The following is an 18,718-nucleotide window of genomic DNA, read 5'->3' as shown; positions in this document are numbered from 1 at the left end:
TTCTTAAACAATAAAAATCGTTTGTAATAAAAAATAAATGTGGCTTCTGCAGAAATATCCATGCAACACAGAGTGTGGCTCTCCCAAATGGTTGCACCTATTTTTCCAAATTTTCAGTCACCTGTCAATCAGTTGGGATTGTCTACCTGATGACCTGTGGCTGTAATGCCTTCTATGTGGGAAAAACAAAACGCCCATTCTTTTACCATATCAGAGACCATGTCTCCTTAGTCTCTAAAAAGAAGATGGAGACACCCATCAGTCGGCATATGGGCCTCTTCCATCAATTTGATGACACTATGATGCACTTTACAGCCCTGGAACATGTTCCCCCTGATGTAAGAGGAGGGGATTATGACCAGATCTTATTACAACGGGAGGCAAAGTGGATCTCAAATTTATGTGCTCTTCAATATCCCAGTCTCAATGACACCTTCAGTTTTAAGCCATTTCTTTAGACTATGTGTGTTTTTGTTTTTCGAATCTTATTTGATATCTTTTGAGTTTTTCCAAATTCATGTTGTGCCAAATTGTGTGGCCTACAAAAAATAGATATTCAATAAATGTATATATGTATGTAATTCATTCTTAATTATCCAATCTCATGCATAATTTTCATTTTTACAATTATTCAATTTTCTCTCCGTGCCTTCTCCCAATTTCAAGCCTCTTTCCCTTTTTTAGTTTGCACAGACGCCCGGGGCACTCCTGATGTATGGTCCCTAATCAATGACCTCCATCGTCAGTGCCCTCTATGGGTTAATATGCGCCCTTTTCCACCTCTCGCCATCACACCCTCCCCTCTTTTTTTATTTTTTCCATCCCGCCAAGAGGTCTGATCCCGTGATCAATTTGTTTTTGACCCAGTTTCACTCTCTCCTGTGCCTTTTTTCTCTCCTTCTTCCATCATAGGGCAACGGACTTTTCAACATGGCGATCAGTGACTGCGCATCATAGGCGCAACCCTGACGCCATGCTTGTGTGTGCGGGTGCATACGCAGTAACACTCTCCTTATGTCTGCGGCGCGGCAGTGGTTACAGACACCACCGCACTGGGGTTTAGTACAAATACGGGGGAATCCCTCCCTGTTTCCCCGTCACTCCTCTGCAGGACAAGACGGAAGGAGCTCTCCTTCTCTGGTTGACTTCCCCCAACCCTTACTCATTGCTTCATTGAGGTAGGTCTACATTGCATTATGAAAAAGCAGCCGCCTGACCCCTTATATGATACCCTCTTTTCCTTTTTAAACAATCAATACATTCAACCCTTTTTCTTTCTTTCACCATTACGTTTTAGGGTCTGGTTGAAACTGGGTGGGTGCCGGCCCCCTCCCTCTCCAGGTCTCCCTCAATACTTGTGACCCATTACGCTATTTCCATTCCTATACATCCGCCTTTCAAAGTGTCTTTTGTCCAATTAACACTGTGGATGGGACTATCGAATTAGATTGATTCTACTAATTAACGCCGTTGAGGTAACTTTCAAAATAATAATTTTTTCTTATTTATTTGAGATATTATTAATCAATTATTTTGATTTAACAAAAATATAACATAATATACTACATGCATGTATATATGTGCATATATTTTTGTCATCAATTTTATCCTCATTGGTCCTTCTCTCGCCAGTAAGGACTTTCTCCAACTTTGATCGCCTTTGTATTATCTCTGCAAACTTCCACGAGGCGTTGAGTCATTGGGGTAGACTATCCATGGAGTAGAACCCTAAGCATCTAGGATTATTAGCATTGAGTATAATACATTTTTTAGGTAAGATTTCCTTTTTCAACATAGCAGTCCAATACTTTGTGTGTATATGAAATGTAGACCCTTTGTTCTTATACTATGTTTCGATAATACCAAATATTGTTCATATTTATTTATATATACAAGTTCCCCTTCTGTTTAAATGCAGAAATGTATACCTAAACGAATGATGCAATTAACAATCAATTGAGCTCTCTTTCTCTTTTGTTTTTGTTTCTTTTTTATGTAATCTTTATTACAACAATGATGCCACATGCTAAATCTCCTGAAGAAGCTTTAATGAGCGAAACATGTTGAGAAAAGTGGTATTCTTATCATTATGTGTGATTATATTTTATTAAATTTCTGTATTTCTATTTGATATTATATTCCCCTTCTCTTTAAAAGTTGTTTAAATAAAATCTTTAATTTTAATAAAACATCACCTTTGAATTGATATGTTCTAAACATTGCAAACTCAAAACACCAAAAAAGTCCTGAGGCTTAACAAGCCTTAAAGTCCATTTCTCTTTATCAATATTTACCTAGGATGTGGTGTTATCTATGTTTGGTCTGGATGGTGTGTCCATAGTTTGGATGCTTCCACACAGGGCCGATCCTAGGGTCACAGATATTTCTGGCGCCCCCACATGGGCGTGGTCATCTTACCAACCCCTCCCCTTTACAAATGATTCTATGGCAACGACTCAAATACAGAGCTGCTCCCCTAAGAAGTCTTTGTTACCCTGAAATCCTCCCATGATCTCTTAACAATAAAGAAAATACATGAAGCGAGAACACTAATGAGACCTGGAGGGGAATCTCTCTGATGCACACAGAGAGGGCTTCTGTTAGAAAGAGTCCCCAGACATAATACAGGATACGGTCAAAGACTGCAGACATGATACAAGAGATGGTCAGAGACTGCAGACATGGTACAGGAGATGGTCAGAGACTGCAGACATGGTACAGGAGATGGTCAGAGACTGCAGACATGGTACAGGAGATGGTCAGAGACTGCAGACATGGTACAAGAGATGGTCAGAGACTGCAGACATGGTACAGGAGATGGTCAGAGACTGCAGACATGGTACAGGAGATGGTCAGAGACTGCAGACATGGTACAGGAGATGGTCAGAGACTGCAGACATGGTACAGGAGATGGTCAGAGACTGCAGACATGGTACAGGAGATGGTCAGAGACTGCAGACATGGTACAGGAGATGGTCAGAGACTGCAGACATGGTACAGGAGATGGTCAGAGACTGCAGACATGGTACAGGAGATGGTCAGAGACTGCAGACATGGTACAGGAGATGGTCAGAGACTGCAGACATAGTACTGGAGATGGCCAGAGACTGCAGACATAATACAGGAGATGATCAGAGACTGCAGACATACTACAGGGGATGATCAGAGACTGCAGACATGGTACAGGAGATGATCAGAGACTGCAGACATAATACAGGAGATAATCAAAGACTGCAGACATAGTACAGGAGATGATCAGAGACTGCAGACATGATACAGGAGTTGATCAGAGACTGCAGACATGGTACAGGAGATGATCAGAGACTGTAGACATAGTACAGGAGATGGTCAGAGACTGCAGACATGGTACAGGAGATGATCAGAGACTGCATACATAGTACAGGAGATGGTCAGAGACTGTAGACATGATACAAGAGACAGTCAGAGACTGCAGACATAGTACAGGAAATGATCAGAGACTGCAGACATGATACAAGAGATGGTCAGAGAGTGCAGACATACTACAGCGGATGATCAGAGATTGCAGACATGGTACAGGAGATGATCAGAGACTGCAGACATGGTACAGGAGATGATCAGAGACTGCAGAAATAATACAGGAGATAATCAGAGACTGCAGACATAGTACAGGAGATGATCAGAGACTGCAGACATGGTACAGGAGATGATCAGAGACTGCAGACATAGTACAGGAGATGATCAGAGACTGCAGACATGGTACAGGAGATGATCAGAGACTGCAGACATAGTACAGGAGATGGTCAGTGTCATGAACAGGTGTGACCAGAACCGTGTGATCTGCGACAGAGGACACCCAAACGTATATACGTGAAAATATAATAATTTATTAAAGTGAGTGAGTAATATAATACAACCAACTCCAATATGACACAGTGCAATAACCAACCACAGACAGAGACCCACAAATAACAACAGACAGATAAGTGCAATAAATGGGAAATACCAGGTTCATAAACAATAGCCAGGCCAGGGTCATACACAGCAGATCAGCAGATGGACAGGGGATGTTCCAGAGACATAAACGTAAGCCAGGCCAAGGTCATACACAGGGAGGTCAGCAGATGGGGTATGGAACACAAGACAGGGAGAGGATGGATGGGTCAGACTGCAGGCAGGGATGCAAGGTAACAGGTGGGACAGGATAGGGTCCGAGACAGGGAGACAGGATCAGGTTCAGGGCACAGGATCAGGTTCAGGGCACAGGATCAGGTTGCTAGCAGGTCAGGAGGCAATGAAGAAATCAAGGCAAACATGTGAATGTTTTCCGGGTATTTATAGGCCTGTGATTGGCCTCAAGTGACACCTGATTGTAGGAGGTACTGTCTGCTCCACACTGCCAGGATCCATCCGCTGGTGGACGCCAGTACTGCGGCCCAAAGATGATATACTATTAACAGGGAAAAGCTCTCCTGACAGTTCCAAACTGCCAGGAGACACCTGCTGGTGGACCTCAGTACTGCATGCCAAATAACAGGTCTTACCAGTGGATGGAACATTTCCTGACAGTACCCCCCTCAAAGGAGCGGCCTCCGGCCGCTCCAATTGGTTGTAATTGTCCATAGTCTATGGCATCAAGCAGAACAACAGATGGTGGCACAACAGGCAGAACAGGTGGTGGCACAACAGGCAGAACAACAGGTGGTGGCACAACAGGCATGGGCACTTCAAGCTGGGCAGCAGGCATGGGCACTTCAAGCTGGGCAGCAGGCTCATCAAGCTGGGCAGCGGGCTCATCAACCTGGGCAGCGGGCTCATCAAGCTGGAGAGCAGACACCGAGACATCAGGCTGGAGGGCAGACACCGAGACATCAGGCTGGAGGGCAGACACCGAGACATCAGGCTGGAGGGCAGACACCGAGACATCAGGCTGGAGGGCAGACACCGAGACATCAGGCTGGAGGGCAGACACCGAGACATCAGGCTGGAGGGCAGACACCGAGACATCAGGCTGGAGGGCAGACACCGAGACATCAGGCTGGAGGGCAGACACGGGGACATCAGGCTGGAGGGCAGACACCGGGACATCAGGCTGGAGGGCAGACACGGGGACATCAGGCTGGAGGGCAGACACGGGGACATCAGGCTGGAGGGCAGACACGGGGACATCAGGCTGGAGGGCAGACACGGGGACATCAGGCTGGAGGGCAGACACGGGGACATCAGGCTGGAGGGCAGACACCGGGACATCAGGCTGGAGGGCAGACACCGGGACATCAGGCTGGAGGGCAGACACCGGGACATCAGGCTGGAGGGCAGACACCGGGACATCAGGCTGGAGGGCAGACACCGGGACATCAGGCTGAACAGCAGGTGCTGGCACAACAAGCACATCGGACTGGATAGCAGGTACTGGAACTTCAAACCGGGCAGCTGGTACTGGAACTTCAGACTGGGCAGCAGGCACTGGCACATCAGCCAAAACAGCAGGTGCTGGCACAACAGGCTGAACAGCAGGTACATCAGACTGGATAGCAGGTACTGGAACTTCAGATTGGACAGTGGGCACAGGTGCTGGCACATCAGGCAGAACAGCAGGTACTGGCACAACAGGCTGAACAGCAGGTACATCGGACTGGATAGCAGGTACTGGAACTTCAAACCGGGCAGCTGGTACTGGAACTTCAGACTGGACAGTGGGCACAGGTGCTGGCACATTAGGCAGAACAGCAGGTACTGGCACAACAGGCTGAACAGCAGGTACATCGGACTGGATAGCAGGTACTGGAACTTCAAACCGGGCAGCTGGTACTGGAACTTCAGACTGAACAGTGGGCACAGGTGCTGGCACATTAGGCAGAACAGCAGGTGCAGTGGACTGAATAGCAGGTACTGGAACTTCAAACCGGGCAGCTGGTACTGGAACTTCAGACTGGACAGTGGGCACAGGTGCTGGCACATCAGGCGGAACAGCAGGTACTGGCACAACAGACTGAACAGCAGGTACATCGGACTGGATAGTAGGTACTGGAACTTCAAACTGGGCAGCTGGTACTGGAACTTCAGACTGGACAGTGGGCACAGGTGCTGGCACATCAGGCAGAACAGCAGGTACTGGCACAATAGGCCGAACAGTAGGTACATCAGACTGGATAGCAGGTACTGGAACTTCAAACCGGGTAGCTGGTACTGAAACTTCAGACTGGGCAGCAGGCACAGACACTAGCACATCAGGCAGAACAGCAGGTACTGGCACAACAGCAGGCATCGGAACGTCAGGCTGGGCGGCACACAGGAACACATCAGGCTGGAACAGATCAGCTGGCGGGGAGGCAGGATTGCACACTGGCATGATGGCATGGGTTGGATTAGCTGGTGCGGAGGCAGGTTGGGTTACTGGCAGGATCGTCTTGGTTGGAAAAAACTTTCGTTTTTTCTTTGGCTTAGCCACTGAAGCTCTGTAGGTGAGGGGTGCAGCAAACTGGAAAGGAGGATTGGGATATGGCAGAGAAGAGGTAACAGTAGCTGAAGGAAGTTCCTGTGGGTTTGTGGACAGCTGAGAAGAGGCAGGTGGGTTGAATGAAGGATAGGTGCAGCGGGTAGGGACAGGGTATCGATATTTGGTGGGAAGCAGGGTATATTGGGCCGAAACAGAGGTTGCCATGGGTGAAGGGAAAAAATACTCCTGGGCAGGCAGGTGTCTAATAGCAGGTCTGGGTTGTGCAGAGCTGACCGAAGCTGGAGATAATAAGTCTGACCATGCCTGTAGTACAGGTTGAACAAACGTGGGTTCACATACTGCCTGTCTAACCAGGGACTGCACCGAATCTATACAATCCACTAGCACCTGTTTAGGACAAGCTGAATAATGCTCCAGAAAGTATAGAGCATCATCCTCCAACAGCCATACCAGAGACTCCACCTGATCACTACTGAAGGGGGGAGAAAAATCATCACTTCCTTTAGGACTGCTAGACAAGGCTAGCTCAGCACACACCTGTATCAGGGGCTGAACGTTTTCAAACAGTAATCTACCCTGATCAACCAGAGAATGGGCCAGATGGATACACTCCAGGAGCTGATCCCTGGCCCACTCTTTCAATACCAGGCGACAGTAATTGTTATCCTCCAACACCAGTGAGGCAAGGAGAACAACTGTTTCTGATTGCATTTTAATAGCACTACAATGGTTCCTCTGCGCAGTCACTTCTGGTCAGAGATGGCCTTGATTTACTGTCATGAACAGGTGTGACCAGAACCGTGTGATCTGCGACAGAGGACACCAAAACCTATATAAGTGAAAATATAATAATTTATTAAGGAAAGTGAGTAATATAATACAACCAACTCCAATATGACACAGTGCAATAACCAACCACAGACAGAGACCCACAAATAACAACAGACAGATAAGTGCAATAAATGGGAAATACCAGGTTCATAAACAATAGCCAGGCCAGGGTCATACACAGCAGATCAGCAGATGGACAGGGGATGTTCCAGAGACATAAACGTAAGCCAGGCCAAGGTCATACACAGGGAGGTCAGCAGATGGGATATGGAACACAGGACAGGGAGAGGATGGATGGGTCAGACTGCGGGCAGGGATGCAAGGTAACAGGTGGGACAGGATAGGGTCCGAGACAGGGAGATAGGATCAGGTTCAGGGCACAGGATCAGATTGCTAGCAGGTCAAGAGGCAATGAAGAAATCAAGGCAAACATGTGAATGTTTTCCGGGTATTTATAGGCCTGTGATTGGCCTCAAGTGACACCTGATTGTAGGAGGTACTGTCTGCTCCACACTGCCAGGATCCATCCGCTGGTGGACGCCAGTACTGCGGCCCAAAGATGATATACTATTAACAGGGAAAAGCTCTCCTGACAGTTCCAAACTGCCAGGAGACACCTGCTGGTGAACCTCAGTACTGCATGCCAAATAACAGGTCTTTCCAGCGGATGGAACATTTCCTGACAGTCAGAGACTGCATACATAGTACAGGAGATGGTCAGAGACTGTAGACATGATACAAGAGACAGTCAGAGACTGCAGACATAGTACAGGAGATGATTAGAGACTGCAGACATGGTACAGGAGATGATCAGAGACTGCAGAGATAGTACAGGAGATGATCAGAGACTGTAGACATAGTACAGGAGATGATCAGAGACTGTAGACATAGTACAGGAGATGATCAGAGACTGCAGACATAGTACAGGAGATGATCAGAGACTGTAGACATAGTACAGGAGATGATCAGAGACTGCAGACATGATACAAGAGATGGTCAGAGACTGCAGACATAGTACAGGAGATAATCAGAGACTGCAGACATGATACAAGAGACAGTCAGAGACTGCAGACATAGTACAGGAGATGGTCAGAGACTGCAGACATGGTACAGGAGTTGGTCAGAGACTGCAGACATAATACAGGAGATGATCAGAGACTGCAGACATAGAACAGGAGATGATCAGAGACTGCAGACATGATACAAGAGACAGTCAGAGACTGCAGACATAGTACAGGAGATGGTCAGAGACTGCAGACATGGTACAGGAGTTGGTCAGAGACTGCAGACATAATACAGGAGATGATCAGAGACTGCAGACATAGTACAGGAGATGATCAGAGACTGCAGACATAGTACAGGAGATGATCAGAGACTGCAGACATGGTACAGGAGATGATCAGAGACTGCAGACATGGTACAGGAGATGATCAGAGACTGTAGACATGATACAAGAGACAGTCAGAGACTGCAGACATAGTACAGGAGATGGTCAGAGACTGCAGACATGGTACAGGAGATGATCAGAGACTGCAGAGATAGTACAGGAGATGATCAGAGACTGCAGACATGGTACAGGAGATGATCAGAGACTGCAGACATGGTACAGGAGATGATCAGAGACTGTAGACATGATACAAGAGACAGTCAGAGACTGCAGACATAATACAGGAGATGGTCAGAGACTACAGACAAGATAGAATAGATGATCAGAGACTGCAGACATGGTACAGGAGATGATCAGAGACTGAAGACATAGTACAGGAGATGGTCAGAGACTGCAGACATGATACAAGAGACAGTCAGAGACTGCAGACATAATACAGGAGATGGTCAGAGACTACAGACAAGATAGAATAGATGGTCAGAGACTGTAGACATGATACAAGAGACAGTCAGACACTGCAGACATGGTACAGAAGCTGGTCAGAGATTGCAGACATGATACAGGAGATGGTCAGAGACTGCAGACATGATACAAGAGATGGTCAGAGACTGCAGACATGATACAAGAGACGGTTAGAGACTGCAGACATGATACAAGAGAAGGTCAGAGACTGAAGACATGATACAAGAGAAGGTCAGAGACTGCAGACATTATACAAGAGATGGTCAGAGACTGCAGATATAATACAGGAGATGGTCAGAGACTGCAGTTCCTATGGACGTTAGTAGATAATGGCCGATCGGCCCTCTCACCTGACCCAGCGATGGTTCCTCTGATCAGGAGTCAGCTCACTCTAAATTGCCCGTGGCGACTCTGCTGGGTAGCACCCAGATCTGTATTCTGGCAGTGACTCCATTCCTTTCTCCGCCAGGGATGGCGCTAGGCTGTGTGTCTTTCCCTCTGGTGGGGCAGGGCAGTGGGGTTTCCTCTCTGATGGTGTTCCCTCAGCACTGCCCTTTCCCTCTGGAGTCCTGGGTGTACTTCCCTGAAAGCTTTCCCAGGCTCCTGTATCCCTCTCTCTCCCATTCAGCTGAGCCTGCTGTGTGGGCTGCAGTTTCCGTGTTACAGTGGGACTGCCAGTCCTCGGGACTACATGTCCCACAATCCTCTTCTCTGCTCCTTTTTCTATTCTATTTTTTCCCTGGCTGATATGAAGGCGGGGGAAGAAACATAGTGGGAGGCTGTGCTGGCCAGCGCCGCTCACTTGTATAGCAGTGCACGTGCGGAGGAGAGGGTGAGGGAGGGGAAGGGGCGAAAGAAGAGCCCGCAGCTGCAATGACGTCACTAGGGTTGGTGTCACCAGGTGCGGTATAACATGGTGTCACCCCCCTTCCACCAACTTTAGTCGCCCCTCAGTACAGACCCCCCCTCCACTAAGTATAGACCCAGACACTAAGTACAGACTCATTAACACCCGGGCGGCAGCTAGAGAGGACAGTGTGCAGCCATGCCGCCCGGGTGAAGAGCAGATCGAGACAGCCAGGCAGCAGCTTAGGCAGGAGTGAGAGACAGAGGAGAAGAGTGGAGAGAACCTGTGTCAGGCTGCAGGCACGGGCCCCCCCCCCCCTCCCCAGCGAAGTCACTGCGCGGCTGGTCTCTCTCAACACAGAGACCAGCCGCTCTGATCTCGGCAGCTGCTCTCCTCTGACAGGAGGAGGAGGGAGGGGGGATGGGCTCTAGCAGTGTAAAGCACAGCGCTGCGGACAGAGCTACTTTTGCACACGGAGTGGAGGAGGAGGAGGGAGGGGAGCACTCTGGCTCTTCAGCGCCCCCACTTCTCTGGCGCCCCGTGCACCCGCCTGGGATCGGCCCTGCTTCCACAGTCCTCCTGTATTTCATGGGATATCTTCTTTTAAGGTCCCATTATTTGAGTTTATGGTTAGAATACAATATTTCCAACTCTGTCTTATAAATACTATGTCATGTGTGTATGAGGAATAAAATATTATCTTCTCCCTCACAAAGACATCAGCAAGGAACACAGAGAGTCTATGAAAGAGAAGTTCCAGAGGATTCTAGAATATAATTCCCGTGTTCATCTAAATAAAAGATTCACCAATTTATTGATGATAAAGGGACCCCAGAATAAAGAGGGAAAAGAAGAAGAAATAAAGAGTTCAGGCAGAAGACATCTACAGATCATGGAGAAAAGATCCCCAACCACAATGCAGGCCCTCTTTGACGCTGATAAAGGTGGGTTCATCCCTAAGATTGTGGTGTTACAAGGACCTGCTGGGATTGGAAAAACAATGACCTCCAAGAAGATCATGCTGGACTGGGCCTCTGGGGATCTCTACCAAGACAAGTTTGATTTTGTGTTTTATCTGAGCTGTAGAGAAATCAACACCATCCCTGGAAACATAAGTCTTGTGGGACTTTTATCCAGAACCTGCAGACTGAGTTCAGATGACCTGGTGTCTATTCTGAAGGATCCTGGAAGTCAGAGAAAACTTCTCACCATAGTTGATGGGTTTGATGAACTGAGGTGGACTCTGGAGGAGAAATCTGAGGGCTGTCCTGACATTTCTATGGAAAACCACAAAGAAATAATTCTCCAAAGCTTGCTCAGGAGACAGGTTCTCTCACAATCTTCTCTGATCATCACCACAAGGTCACTGGCCATGGAGAAACTTAACACATTCATCGATGATTCTCGCAATGTGGAAATCCAGGGATTTACAAAGGACGATCAAGAGGAATATGTCCATAAATTCTTTGTAAATAAAGAAGATGCAGGCAAGGTTCTCAGTATAACAAAAGAGAATGACGTTGTGTACACCATGTGTGCCGTCCCCATCACATGCTGGATTGTCTGCACTGTAATGAAACAAGAAATAAGAAGAAAAGATTTGGATATAATTCAGTGTAATACAATGACTTCAATTTACCTTCTCTTCCTGGAGGTTTTACTAACCCATCACAGCAATAAGGAGCAGTCTGTACACAGGAAACAAACCTGTCTGAAGAAGCTGTGTGCTCTGGCCAATCAGGGAGTTCAGAAGGGACAAATCTTATTTGAGAAGAAAGATCTAGAAAGACACGGACTTTCTCTGGATGAGGTTGAGTCTGTATTTCTGAATGAGAACATATTTCTTTGTGACGTCCGCACCCAGTCCTGCTACAGCTTTATCCACCTGAGTGTACAGGAGTTCCTTGCTGCTCTCTATTATGGGATGAATGATGGTTGGTTTGGATTTATGAAACGTACTTTCCTCCCAAGGATCTGTAAAGGGAAATCACTCCATGAACTCAGTTCAGATTACTCACATTTAGCATTATCTGTACAATTCCTGTTTGGTCTCTTAAAAGCAAATCAGGTGAAGACATTCTCAGAGAACACAGGAATCACCATCTCACTCCGAGCCAAATCTGCAATGAGAAAATGGGCCATGAAGGACATCAAGCAGACTTTCTATACTCAGACCATCTTCTGTTTGTATGAGACTCAGGATGAGGACTTCATTAGGAGCGTCATGTCTGGTTGTACAAGTTTGAACCTATTGGGCTCAGATACTGATCACTTGTGGATGAACAGGAATTATTCCAAGCAGCTGAACTATTGCTTGAAGACTTTGAAGAGAGAAAGTTTTCAGTCTTTACATTTTTCATCTCTCACTGTGGGTCCAGAGTGCCAGAAACTTTTATCTCCATTCCTACACAGGAGTCCGAAGGTCATGTAAGTGAGTGTGCGGATATTCTAACTGAATTTAGAGAATGGGCAGGAACCTGCATACAGTATAACGGTGATTATCAGACATGTTCTCCATCTACCACACTTGTTAGAAGTCCTGGGAACTCACACTTTCCTCAGCCCTAAGCCCTGGTTCACACTACAGCAATTTTCCAGCAACCTGCGACATTCTGATGACATGTAAAGTCGCAGGTCAAGTGAAAACACAAAGATTTTAATGGTCGCTGTCTTAATTGCTGCGTTTTGAGCCACTGCAACAAAAGAAAACTTCCTGCACTACTTTTGGCCGATGTTTGTGCTGCACGACTCCCATAGACTTCCATGAAAAATTCCAACAAACAAAAAATAAAAAACACAAAGACTTCTACACACCCTAAAGAGTTAAACTACAAAAAAAGATTTATTGCTTAAAAAAGCGATGTACAACAATTTATTAGCACAATGACCCAAACCCCCCCAATTTACTCCAACCCTCCCCAAAAATATTCCTCTTAAAACCAGACACACTATGAAGGGCAAAAGTACCCCTTGTGAAACTGAGGGTCAAAAAAAGTGCAAAAAAACCCACAATAGGCAAGCCCACCCTCCCCAATGCAAAGCACCCCCCTTAATTCCTATATGATTGCTCAAAGCCAGCTAAAACAGGATCCCTGCAGCTTTTTTCCTAAAGCGGAGCCGTGTATGTCTGTGTATATCCTGTAATGGGATAGTGTGACATATGTCAAGCTGCAGGGATCCAGTTTTAGCTTTCTTTGAGCCATTAAATAGGAATTAAGGGGGGTGCTTTGGATTGGGGAGGGTGGGCTTGCCTATTGTGGGGTTTTTTGCTATTTTTTTGACCCTCGGTCTCATGAGGGGTATTTTTGCCTTTCATGGTGTGTCTGGTTTGAAGAGGAATATTTTTGGGCAGGGTTGGAGTATATTGGGGGGTGGGTCATTGTGCTAATAAATTGTTGTACATCGCTTTTTTAAGCAATAAATCTTTTTTGTCATTTAACTCTTTAGGGTGTGTAAAAGTCTTTGTGTTTTTTATTTTTTGTTTGTTGGTATACTATATTACTGATAACACCCCCCCATATTTATTCAGTGAGCTCTGCATATTTATATTAAGAGGGATTCCCATTTATTCCGGATTTCTTGCATATACTGTATAGTTATCGGTTGTTCCTTACCGTAATGTGGTCAAGTCCTACCATTTTTACCAAGACTGTTTGTGGATATTTAGCACTTTGTATGGTGTAAATTATATATCTTCCCTTTAAGATTATCGAGAGAGTGAGAGAGAGAACCCCCCCCCTTTTCCCGTACCTTACTGTGGTTTCTGTGGGCATTGATACCTATAGGAATTTAGTACCCACAGTTTGGCAAGCCCTCTTTGTTGTTTTTCATCTTCTTTCCCCTCTTAAATTTGATTTTAAGTTTGCACAAGGTGTGTTGTTGCATTTTATATATATATATATGTTCAAGATATTAGATCAGTGTACAGTAGGGACGAACAAAATGCCCCCAATCGTCAAAATGAATTCAGGCAGCTATTCAGGAAACATTTAACTAATTTAACTATTAAACACCTGAAAAGGAAGTGGAATATAATCTCCTTGGAGGCATACCTAGAAGCAGGTATGATCCCACGAGGACTTAGGGAGCGTATTATACCTGCTGACCATCTCCATAATGACAGATTCCTGAAAGTTTGGACTGAGGAGTCTGTCAAACATGGACTGCATATGATTGAGCTGTTTGTTGATGAGGAAAAATACAGCTACAGGATCTGGAGGTGCAGCTAAAGGATAGAATAGGGTCACTTGATGAATATCAGGATCTAGATGAGTTTAGTAAATTTAATGAGACTGAAAAAGGAAGTAGAGGAATTCCAAAAAGAACAGAAAGTAGGAAAACATAAAAAAATTTCAAAGAGATACAACCTCATCTGGAATATGCAGTTCAGTTTTGGGCACTAGTTCTCAAAAAGGATATCGGGGAACTGTAGAAAGTGCAGAGAAGTGCAACCAAACTGATAAGAGGCATGGAGGAGCTCAGCTATGAGGAAAGATTAGAGGAAGTGAATTTATTCACTCTTGAGAAGAGGAGAATAAGGGGGGATATGATCAACATGTTCAAATATATAAGGGGTCCATATAGTGAACTTGGTGTTGGAGTTATTCACTTTACAGTCAACACAGAGGACAAGGGGGCTTCTTTACGCCTAGAGGAAAAGAGATTTCATCTCCAAATACGGAAAGGTTTCTTCACAGTAATGCCCTGTACACACGGTTGGACTTTCCGACAGAACATTTTCCATCGGATTTTCCGACACACAAAGTTTGAGAGCAGGCTATAAAATTTTCTGACAACAAAATCCGATCGTGTCAATTCCGACCGTGTGTGGCCAATTCCGACGCACAAAGTGCCACGCATGCTCAAAAGAAATTCCGAGACAAAACAGCTCGGTCTGGTAAAATTAGCGTTCGGAATGGATACAGCACTTTTGTCAGGCTGCAATGTTTAAAATAGTTTAATACAGCGCACTCTCTTCTTCTTTATAATGTGAGAAGAATGAAGTAGTTTTGCTGCTCATATTCACACACACTTCTCACAAACTTCTTTATTATTTATCGTGATTCCCTCAATATATTTTGAGTTGTCATATCTGACAAAAAATATATATATTATTATTTTTTTGGTTTGTATTTTTTTTAAGGCTGATCTTTTTTGTTTTTATTTTTTTTATTTTTGTGTGTGTTTTGTGTGTCAAGTTACCACAACACGATTATTATCTTGTATTATTTAACCTCAAGGAGGTTGCTTGGTGTTGGTGTCCCTTGTTAATTTCACATTGTAATTTTGAAATGTACCTGCCTCCTCACAAACAAACTGTCCTTTTTGAAGGAAAACACACATAGGCAAGTATAACTGAAACTAAAATTCCTTTATTAAGGGCTCAGAACCAAACAAAGAGGGAGGCAACGCTGAATAAACATCATAAATTGGCGAAGCCTTGGACCCCCAGGGCAGACATCAATTATTTTACAGCAAAATTGGTGGCCTTAGGAGTCCATATGTAAGGGAGTGCAGTCTGGTCCAGAAGTCCAAGAGATCCTGAAAGCAGCAGATGACATGTATGTCCCCAGGCTGTGGTACTACAAGAGGCTGCATATTTTGCCAGACCAGACTGAACCCAGGTTGTCATTCTCTGGTCTTCCTTAGATGCTTCCTTTCACACTGTGGCTCTGGTGTTGGAGGTGTGGCAGGAGTATGACCTGGAGGAGGAGGAGGAGGTGGAGGAGGAGGACCTGGAGGAGGAGGAGGACCTGGAGGAGGAGGACTATGGGTGAGCTGACAAATGTGGGTTGCACATGTGATTTGGCCCCTCAACCCCTTATTTAGAGCTTCCAAAATTAAAAACTCATATAGGAGTCGTTGGCCCTCCTCCATATGCATCATTTTGCATGCAGTTATGGCAGCAAAGTCCTCCTCCACACTGTGGGGTGTTCTGAGGGCCTCAGTAGCCTTCCAAAATAGGCCTATGGCAGCCTCCTCCAGGTTACTCCTCTTCCTGCCACTTTGTCTTTGAAGGCAGAGAGGAGGGATCTGGGTATTGGGCAGCCTACTTGGCCCGGCCACCTCCTGGCTGAGACTTCCCTGTGTATGAAAAAGGGACATGGTTTTAGTTTTTGCTTCATCAATCACAATCATAAATTAGTACTCCAAACTAACATATATTTAACATCATTGATTGGACAGCCAGCAATATTTAGAAGAATGCTATACCTGGCTCAAGCTGGGCTCCTCCACATGTTGCTGCCTGGAAGGCCCAGGTTGGGTGTCAGAAGCCTCAGCTGGGGGGGAAGGAAGCGTGGAAGGAAACCTGGAGAATGATGACTTGGGTTCCCTCTGGTCTGACAGGAAATGCACTCTGCACTCTGTCATAGTACCACAGCCTGGGGACATAAATGTCATCTGCAGCTCCTGATCTCTGGGAATCCTGGACCTTCTTGTGCTCCCTTAGATAAGTGCTCCTCAGGCCACCAATTAGGATCTTCAAATAGGTGATGTCTGCCGTGGGGATCAGCTGCTTCACAAATTCCAACAAATTATCCAGCGCTGCCTTCCTCTTTGTTTGGTTCTTATAATCAGGGTGGTTTATCTGCCACAGACAGAGCAACTCCCTGAACATATCTATGAAGATTGGCATAAAGTCATGATCCTTCAAGAAATCCATTTTAACTGCAAGACACAACACAAGACAAACCCTAATATCAGCCTAAAGTCTTCTAAACTTGTCCAAATACAGGCCTCAATCTAGAAGCAGTATAGGCCCAATTTTAAATCTTACCTTCGTTATCACGATCGGCGCCTCCGATACTCCTTCCTCCGCTCACAGATCGTACATACTACGCACGCGTGTTACGCTTTATAGACACTGCGCATGCGTGAAACTCCATCCGCCCCTGATGTTCTTTCTAGTCTATTCCCTGCCCCTTCTCGTTCGTCGCAGTGGGGAAGAGCACATGGCGGAGACAGAGCAGGTGTCTGATAATTACACCAACGAGGAGGAGGAAAGCCCGGAGCCTGAAATGTCCCGATCCAGAAGGAGATGATTTAAGGCCTCAAATATGTCCTTTGTGGACATGGTGGAGATGGTCAACATCCTGAAGAAGGCCAACTATGACGGGAAGTATGGACCTTACTCCAACCCCAATGTCAGAAAGGCCAAGATCATGGCAAAAGTGGTCAAGAGTCTGCACCAGAATTTTGGGGTACGACGATCCAAGGATCAGCTCAGGAAGCGGTGGTTATGTTAAGGGAGCACGAGCAGTACAGAAGGATCAGGAGAGTCCTGCAAAAAAGTAAGTAGTTGTGCTGTGTTCCTATTCTTTATTTTTATTACGTTCGTGCTGCTCCATGTGCTTTTCTTTACTGTTGTACAGTTTAAAATGGCAACTTTCATGTTCATGGGCACATTATTCGTTCATATGAAACATTTTTCGTTCGGCCTAGAAAACACCATTGTTTTGGCCATATGCATTTGAATACATTTTTTATGGCCTACTTCTCTTAAAATAATTTTTTTGTGTAGATGGGTTTGCAATTAGAATGTAATGCAAACTAGATTCTGTGTAAGGAGAGGACACTCAGCAACAGTTTTCACATCTGGACGCTGGAGCACTAGTGTGGGACACCAGAACACCCTTTTTATTAGGGGGTCCCACACAGGTGCTCCAGTGATACTATAGGGGTGACTCCATATGTGAAGCTAGTACAAAACAGGTAAGTATTCAAGCTTGACAAAGGACAAAAATGTTTCTTCATCTTGGAACTCTGCCAAAATAGACAATTGTACCCCACTTCCAAGCAATGTTTCATATTCCTATTTATGTCATCAAATATCTGTGTGCCAAGTATACCTATTTTTTTTTTTTACATGGGGAGAAAAGACTCAGAAGACACCCCTCATCCGAGGAGACCACAGACCCCCCACCTCAGGATGAAGTGGAGACCCACCAAAGACAACAGGAGGAGGAGGAGGAAGGAGATGTGGTGTAAATTATCACCACAACAGGTGAGTGTCTGCGACCACAGGCTCAGGTAAGAGATGGATGCCGGCATGTTTATAATACATGGTGTGTTTTTGTTTCTATCTTTTTAGGTGATTGTGATGTTGTGGATCCAGGGCATTTCACCAGTGAAAGTGCACAGATCATGATCGGGAAGATCATAGCGTATAATAGGGACTTGGAAAACATCCAGAAAAACATCAATGATGTTCAAAAAAAATTGATGTTTTAGGGCGAGTTTGAAACACCTCCAAATCCCTTCCCTCTTTGGTGCTTTTTGTAATCTCAAAATTTCTCTTCTTTTTTGACAGATTTGAGAAAAGCCACATTTTGAAGATGCACAGTGTGTCAACATGTGCTATCTGCCATCACAGGAGATCAATGTATGCGTTTTGGGGGGTGCAACCCCTTCCTCAATAATAAAGTAGCTGGGAGGAAGGGGTTGCACCCCCAAAACACGTCCCTTGATCCCCGTGATGGCAGGTAGCACATGTTGACATTCGGCAATTTGTGTGCATCTTCAAAATTTGGCTTTTCCAGGGGTGACTTCACCCCGTCTGAACACAATATCAAACACAGTTTATAAATACTCATGTCTGATATTGCCTTCAATTTCTTTAAAAGTTGAACTTTGTAAGTTCCAGATTTGTGTCTTTCTTGTTGGTTTTAAACATGCCTGTTTTACCTTAAATGGACATTTCTACTTTTAGTAATGTGACCCAAAAAATTGTTATACAACAAACATGTTGGTT

At 45.4% G+C, this 18,718-nt stretch overlaps 1 protein-coding gene across 2 annotated transcripts in view; it reads left to right on the top strand.

The window, feature by feature from the left end:
- The window catches only part of LOC141133867 (NACHT, LRR and PYD domains-containing protein 3-like), a 314,489-nt gene that overhangs the window by 157,530 nt on the left and 138,241 nt on the right, over positions 1-18,718 (top strand). For both annotated transcript variants that reach the window (XM_073623452.1, XM_073623451.1), the window contains exon 5: positions 10,683-12,393. In XM_073623452.1, coding sequence (XP_073479553.1) covers positions 10,683-12,393 — 1,711 coding nt within the window. The remainder of the gene's footprint in view (positions 1-10,682; positions 12,394-18,718) is intronic.

The sequence above is a fragment of the Aquarana catesbeiana genome, linkage group LG03 (genome assembly GCF_042186555.1).
Source record: "Aquarana catesbeiana isolate 2022-GZ linkage group LG03, ASM4218655v1, whole genome shotgun sequence".
Lineage (NCBI taxonomy): Eukaryota > Metazoa > Chordata > Amphibia > Anura > Ranidae > Aquarana > Aquarana catesbeiana.
Note: the sequence above shows the minus strand (reverse complement) of the source record. Positions and strands in the feature narration are given on the sequence as shown.